This window comes from Dendropsophus ebraccatus, chromosome 4 (genome assembly GCF_027789765.1).
Source record: "Dendropsophus ebraccatus isolate aDenEbr1 chromosome 4, aDenEbr1.pat, whole genome shotgun sequence".
Lineage (NCBI taxonomy): Eukaryota > Metazoa > Chordata > Amphibia > Anura > Hylidae > Dendropsophus > Dendropsophus ebraccatus.
Window position 1 is genome coordinate 11,718,620 of NC_091457.1, and position 8,092 is coordinate 11,726,711.

General features: G+C 51.9%; 1 protein-coding gene across 1 annotated transcript; it reads right to left on the reverse strand.

Moving 5' to 3' along the window:
* Nucleotides 1-2,898: 2,898 nt before the first annotated feature.
* C4H11orf96 (chromosome 4 C11orf96 homolog) lies at nt 2,899-3,808 on the reverse strand. The gene has a single exon (XM_069968083.1). The coding sequence runs from the start codon at nt 3,753-3,755 to the stop codon at nt 3,390-3,392; it is 366 nt and encodes a 121-aa protein (XP_069824184.1). The 5' UTR covers nt 3,756-3,808; the 3' UTR covers nt 2,899-3,389.
* Nucleotides 3,809-8,092: the final 4,284 nt, after the last annotated feature.

Sequence of the window (8,092 nt, forward strand, 5' to 3'; positions counted from 1 at the left end):
TACTGCTTTAAATAACTGCCATAAAGTGTCATGCCAAGTGACGTAAAGTGTTCTTGTCTACTTTTTAGGTATAGACAGGAGAAGTGCAGGGCTGTGTGCTTCACTCTGTATCATGGATCCATTATACGTCTATGGCAGAGCTTCTCACCTCCCAACAGGTCATGATGTGAGGATATCCCCTAATATCCCATATATTATCATTTGAAATATTAGTAGTTGGTGGGGGTCTCAGCATTGAGACCCTCAGTGACAGTAAGGCTTTCATTAAAGGGGTACTCCAGCGAAAAAAAAAATTCTTCCAAATCAACTGGTTTCGGAAGATTATTATAGATTTGTAATTTACTTCTATTTAAAAAAAAAAATCTCCAGTCTTCCAGTACTTATCAGCTGCTGTATGTCCTGCAGGAAGTGGTGTAAGGAGTGCCCCTTTAAGGTTTCCATTCACCGACACTAGCAGCGACCTAGAAGCAGTGCTTATTGGAGCAGAAAGTATATATCACATAGTGATTCAGGTTTAGGAACCAGTTCAGACCGGTAGAATATCTTGATGGTATAGATGGTGGAGGAGCACTCGGTCCATGGCCGCCATTGTGGTCACCGACTTGGGGGGGTTTCCAGATCTAATAGATGACTGGTGGCGACTCTATAGTACAGGGGTAGGGAACCTTGGCTCTCCGGCTATTGCAAAACTACAACTCCCATCATGCCTGGACAGCCGAAGGCTGTCCAGGCATGATGGGAGTTGTAGTTTTGCAGCAGCTGGAGAGCCACTGTCCCTCACCCTTGCTATAGTTAATGCACATGGGGAGGTATCTATATTGCCATGAACATAACCATTTAAAGGGGTTATCCACATTTATTCGCTTTCTTTCAGAAACAGCGCCACCCTTGTCCTCAGTCTGGCTGCGGTACTGCAGTTCAGTTCTATTAAAGTGAACCGAGCTGAGGTGTAATACCACACACAACCAGGGGGTGGGGCTGTTTTGTAAGAATACTAACCTAATCCTGGATAACCCCTTTAAGGGTGCGTTCACACCTACAGGATCTGCATCAGATCTGCAGGAGATTTGATGGTGTGTTCAGTTATTTAAATGAAATCAGCTGCGGAGGCGGTAAGTGTGAACGGACCCTAAAGGGATAAATATGGCGCAAATGAGCGAGCAGATCAGACGCCGTTCTCCTCCTATGTGAATTGGCGCCAATCTATAATAGGAGGAGCGCTTCTCTCTTTCTAGAAATCTTTGGTATAAAGTGTGTCACCCATGACAGTTCTGACACACCTGATCTACTTGTATTTGCTTAGTAAATCCTTATGTACATTATAGGCGGGAGCTCCCAGGAGATTCATGGGTTAAACCCCCACCCCCCCTCTATACTTGCCTCCCCCTCTACATACTATACAGGTACTAATAGGATACATATAGATGGTGGGGCAGAATCCCATGTAACTACCCCAGTCACCCCGGGGGGGCTCAGGCCGTAGAGTCACAGTGAATTACAAGATTATAACAACTGTGGTCACTGGGAAAAGTTACAAGTCACCATATAACCACCATGACCAATCCGACCGGGTCACATGACAATCGCAGGGTGACTCAGGACTGTGCTATAATTTGCAACTGCTGTAGAACTACAACCCCCAGCAGGATGCTTTGCAACAGGTATGTCAGAACATGCTGGGAGTTGTAGTTTAGTTCTCCAAGGAGAAGATAAGGGTTATCCTCACCATCATACCGTAATACATAACTACTTTCTTTCAGAAACAGCGCCACCCCTGTCTTCAGGATGTCAGTGGTATTACAATTTAATCACATCAATAGAACTGAGCTGCAATACCACACACAAACTGAGCACTAGAGTGGCGCTGTTCCTAGTTATATGAGTAGTAGTTTCTATAAATGGCAGAGAGGACAGGATACCTGAAGAATTTAAAGGGGTTATCCAGCGCTACAAAAACATGGCCACTTTCTTCCAGAGACAGCACCTCTCTTGTCTCCAGTTTGGGTGGGGGTTTGCCTCTTAGTTCCATTGAAGTGAATGGAGCTTAATTGCAAACCGCACCTGACCAGGAGACAAGAGCGGTGCTGTCTCTGGAAGAAAGCGGCCATGTTTTTGTAGCGCTGGATAACCCCTTTAAAAAGGAACTCTAGCAAAAAAAAAGTTTTTTTTTATCAAATTAACTGGTATCAGAAAGTTATACAGATTTGTCATTTACATCTATTTAAAATTTTCAGTACTTATCAGCTGCTGAATGTCCCGCAGGAAGTGGTGTTTTGACAACGTACTCTCTGCTGCCACCTCTGTCCATGTCAGGAACTGTCTAGAGCAGGAGCAAATCTCCATAGAAAACCTCTCTCCTGCTCTGGACAGAGGTGGCAGCAGAATGGAAATAATACACCACTTACTGCAGGACATACAGAAGCTGATAAGTACTGGAAGACTTTAGATTTTTAAATAGAAGTAAATTACAAATCTGTATAACTTTCTGACACCAGTCGGTAGAGTACCCTTAAAAAAGATTGGGAAAAATTGGCTTGCTTTAGGAACAGCGCCACTCTTGTCCACAGGCCGAGTCTGGTACTGCAGCTCTGGGATGTAATACCACATGCAGCCTGGGGACAAGAGTGGCGCTGTGTTTATGTACACACATAGTTATATATAGAACTGGCAACAAAACTACAACTCCCATCATACCCCGATGCAAAAGTATTTATATGTAGTTGTTACTTATACAATCCAGCGATTACAACACTACCACTCCCATCATGCCCTGACAGCCTTCGGCTGTCAGGGCATGATGGGAGTGGTAGTGTTGTAACCAGGTTAAGGAATCAGCCATATAAACACATGCAACAAAATCCTTCCCCACCGCCGGACGGACTACACATCCCAGCAAGAGACTTTGCAATTGTGTTTATTTAAAATAGTTATATAATAGTAAATATAGAAATTTTTTTTTTTTTTTTTATACAAATAGAAAACAATAGAGAGCCGGTGACGGTGCAAAAATAAATAGAATCCATTGTATCCGTTCTCATCCTCCAAAAATAAACAACATTTAACCCCTTCTTGGAAAGAGCCGGAGTGCAAATCTTCTCAGGGGGGGGGGGGCAGGTGGTCCAACTGGGCCGCCCCGCCCGGATCAGCAGCTGGCCACTTAACCCTTTCATGTCCATCTGAACACAAAAAAAAAAAAAGTTTGTTTGTTTTTTTTTAACTCCCGAAAAGCCAAAAGTCTTTGGGAGTCAGAAGTGGCTCCTATCCTGCTGCTGCTGTGTCGCCCTCTAGTGGTCCCCTGAGGCAAAAGCTTGTAGAGAGGTGCGGAGGGCAGTTGGTTAACCGTTTGTTTGTCCCTTGGGCAGGTGGGTGGCACTGGGCACCTGGTCTAGTCACAGCGTGGAGTCGGAGTCGCTGGAGTCCAGGCTATGCCTCAGCTTGTCCCTCTGCAGGTGCATGTTATGGGAGCTTCTCCGCAGACTCTCCAGGGATTGCAGGAAGGATTTTCTGGCTTTCTCCTCTTCGGTAGGGGACAGACCTTCTTCTTCCACCTCCTGAATCTCGTCGAAGGTAACGGGCTGAGTCTTGAATCTGCTCTGCCGGGGTCTCCGCAGCTTGCCCTTGCCTCGCTGGGGTCTGGGCTGGATGGGCTGGGGGTATTCCTCAATGGCCCCGGTGTAATGGGGCATCACAGCCTGGTAAGTGGAGCACATCCCCAAGGATTCAGCCTGCTTGGCTGCCATGACTGCTGAAGACATGATGGGAGGATATCCTGCTGGATGACTATGCTGTCAGCTCTGCTGCTGCTGGTGTCTCCCACCCTCAGCTTTATACGCCTTCCCCTCCCACTCACCGTCCCCCTGATGACAACGCTCTCCTTGTAAAGCTCCGTCTGCACAGTGACGTATCCAGGAGAATTCCCAGCCCCGAGAGACGTCCGTCTCTCCATCCATTACCGGCAGATCTATGACCCAGCAGATCCTTACAGGAAGGGTGACAAGTGGCACCCCCGTACCCTCCATAGCATGGCACCCCCGTACCCTCCATAGCATGGCACCCCCGTACCCTCCATAGCATGGCACCCCCGTACCATCCATAGCATAGCACCCCCGTACCCTCCATAGCATAGCACCCCCGTACCCTCCATAGCATAGCACCCCCGTACCCTCCATAGCATGGCACCCCCGTACCCTCCATAGCATGGCAGCCCCCGTACCCTCCATAGCATAGCACCCCCGAACCCTCCATAGCATGGCACCCGCTGTACCCTCCATAGCACGGCAGCCCCCGTACCCTCCATAGCATAGCACCCCCGTACCATCCATAGCATAGCACCCCCGTACCCTCCATAGCATAGCACCCCCGTACCCTCCATAGCATGGCAGCCCCCGTACCCTCCATAGCATAGCACCCCCGTACCCTCCATAGCATAGCACCCCCGTACCCTCCATAGCATAGCACCCCTGTACCCTCCATAGCATAGCACCCCTGTACCCTCCATAGCATGGCACCCGCTGTACCCTCCATAGCATAGCACCCCCGTACCCTCCATAGCATAGCACCCCCGTACCCTCCATAGCATAGCACCCCTGTACCCTCCATAGCACGGCATCCCCTGTACCCTCCATAGCATGGCAGCCCCGTACCCTCCATAGCATGGCACCCCTGTACCCTCCATAGCATGGCAGCCCCGTACCCTCCATAGCATGGCAGCCCCCGCACCCTCCATAGCATAGCACCCCTGTACCCTCCATAGCATAGCACCCCTGTACCCTCCATAGCATGAGAGCTCCCGTACCCTCCATAGCATGGCACCCACTGTACCCTCCATAGCACGGCATCCCCTGTACCCTCCATAGCATAGCACCCCTGTACCCTCCATAGCATGGCACCCACTGTACCCTCCATAGCACGGCATCCCCTGTACCCTCCATAGCATAGCACCCCTGTACCCTCCATAGCATGGCACCCGCTGTACCCTCCATAGCATGGCAGCCCCGTACCCTCCATAGCATGGCACCCGCTGTACCCTCCATAGCATGGCACCCACTGTACCCTCCATAGCACGGCATCCCCTGTACCCTCCATAGCATAGCACCCCTGTACCCTCCATAGCATGGCACCCGCTGTACCCTCCATAGCATGGCAGCCCTGTACCCTCCATAGCACGGCATCCGCTGTACCCTCCATAGCATAGCACCCCTGTACCCTCCATAGCATGGCACCCCCCTACCCTCCATAGCATGGCACCCCCGTACCCTCCATAGCATGGCACCCTGTACCCTCCATAGCATGGCACCCCCGTACCCTCCATAGCATAGCACCCCCGTACCCTCCATAGCATGGCACCCCTGTACCCTCCATAGCATGGCACCCTTGTACCCTCCATAGCATGGCACCCGCGTACCCTCCATAGCATAGAACACGCTGTACCCTCCATAACATGGCACCCCCGTACCCTCCATAGTGTGGCACCCCCGTACCCTCCATAGCATGGCACCCGCTGTACCCTCCATAGCATAGCACCCCCTGTACCCTCTATAGCATGGCACCCGCTGTACCCTCTATAGCATAGCACCCCCTGTACCCTCCATAGCATGGCACCCGCTGTACCCTCTATAGCATAGCACCCCCTGTACCCTCCATAGCATGGTACCCCCGTACCCTCCATAGCATGGCACCCCCGTACCCTCCATAGCATAGCACCCCCATACCCACCATAGCATGGCACCCCCTACCCTCCATAGCATGGCACCCGCGTACCCTCCATAGCATGGCACCCCCGTACCCTCCATAGCATGAAACCCGCTGTACCCTCTGTAGCATGGCACCCCCCTACCCTCTATAGCATTGCACCCCGGTATCCTCCATAGCATGGATCCCGCTGTACCCTCCATAGCATGGCACCCCAGTACCCTCCATAGCATGGCACACCTGTACCCTCCATAGCATGGCACCCACTGTACTCTCCATAGCATGGCACCCCTGTACCCTCCATAGCATGGCACCCGCTGTACCCTCTATAGCATAGCACCCCCTGTACCCTCCATAGCATGGTACCCCCGTACCCTCCATAGCATGGCACCCCCGTACCCTCCATAGCATAGCACCCCCATACCCACCATAGCATGGCACCCCCTACCCTCCATAGCATGGAACCCCCGTACCCCCCATAGCATGAAACCCGCTGTACCCTCTGTAGCATGGCACCCCCCTACCCTCTATAGCATTGCACCCCGGTATCCTCCATAGCATGGATCCCGCTGTACCCTCCATAGCATGGCACCCCAGTACCCTCCATAGCATGGCACACCTGTACCCTCCATAGCATGGCACCCACTGTACTCTCCATAGCATGGCACCCCCGTACCCTCCATAGCATGGCACCCCCTACCCTCCATAGCATGGCACCCCGTACCCTCCATAGCATGGATCCCGCTGTACCCTCCGTAGCATGGTACCCCCTTACCCTCCATAGCATGGTACCCCCTTACCCTCCATAGCATGGCACCCGCCTACCCTCCATAGCATGGCACCTGCTGTACCCTCCATAGCATGGCACCCGCTGTACCCTCCATAGCATGGCACCCGCTGTACCCTCCATAGCTTGGCACCCGCTGTACCCTCCATAGCATGGCACCCGCTGTACCCTCCATAGCTTGGCACCCGCTGTACCCTCCATAGCATGGCACCCGCTGTACCCTCCATAGCATAGTACCCCAGTACCCTCCATAGCATGGCACCCGCTGTACCCTCCATAGCATGGCACCCCCCTACCCTCCATAGCATGGCACCTGCTGTACCCTCCATAGCATGGCACCCCCCTACCCTCCATAGCATGGCACCCGCTGTACCCTCCATAGCTTGGCACCCGCTGTACCCTCCATAGCATGGCACCCGCTGTACCCTCCATAGCTTGGCACCCGCTGTACCCTCCATAGCATGGCACCCGCTGTACCCTCCATAGCATAGTACCCCAGTACCCTCCATAGCATGGCACCCGCTGTACCCTCCATAGCATGGAACCTGCTGTACCCTCCATAGCATGGCACCCTCGTACCCTCTATAGCATGGCACCCGCTGTACCCTCCATAGCATGAAACCTGCTGTACCCTCTATAGCATGGCACCCCACTACCCTCCATATCATGGCACCCGCTGTACTCTCCATATCATGGCACCCGCTGTACCCTCCATATCATGGCACCCGCTGTACCCTCCATAGCATGGCACCCCCCTACCCTCCATAGCATGGCACCCCCGTACCCTCTATAGCATGGCACCCGCTGTACTCTCCATAGCATGGCACCCCCCTACCCTCCATAGCATGGCACCCCCCTACCCTCCATATCATGGCACCCGCTGTACCCTCCATAGCATGGCACCCGCTGTACCCTCCATAGCATAGTACCCCCATACCCTCCATAGCACGGCCCCAGACCTATGGGACCGGTCAACAAATTTCTGCATGCAATGTTTTTTGATCCAAAAATACTTGATGGACCCTCCTATAGTCCATTTTTCTGGAGTTATAGGTTGTTGGCCAATCCGGATGTGATGTTCAGGAATCTGGGAAAGCTGGGTGACGGTCTTATAATAGTGACTCAGGAACATATAGAAGGGGTTATCCCACCATTAAAGGGGTGCTCCAGTTAAAAATGTTTTCTTTCAAATCATCTGGTTTCAGAAAGTTATATAGATTTGTAATTTGCTTCAATTAAAAAATCTCCAGTCTTCCAGTACTTATCAGTTGCTGTATGTCCTGCAGGAAGTGGTGTATTCTTTCCAGTCTGACACAGGGCTCTCTGCTGCCACCTCTGTCCAGAGCAGGAGCAAATAAATCTCCATAGAAAACCTCTCCTGCTCTGGACAGTTCCTGACATGGACAGAGGGGGCAGCAGAGAGCACTGTGTCAGACTGGAGAGAATACACCACTTCCTGCAGGGGGTCCAAGAGCGATCTTGAGGCAGGAAGGTGCAACAACTCCTTTAAAGGGGTAATCCAGGCTTAGAAAAACATGGCTGTAAAACAGGAACAGCGCCGTTCTTATCCTCAGTTTGGGCGCGGTATTGCAGCTCAGTTCCATTAAAGTGAAG

Excerpts from the sequence above, each read along its gene's own strand:
- C4H11orf96 (XM_069968083.1), bottom strand. The coding sequence starts at position 3,755 with ATGTCTTCAGCAGTCATGGCAGCCAAGCAGGCTGAATCCTTGGGGATG.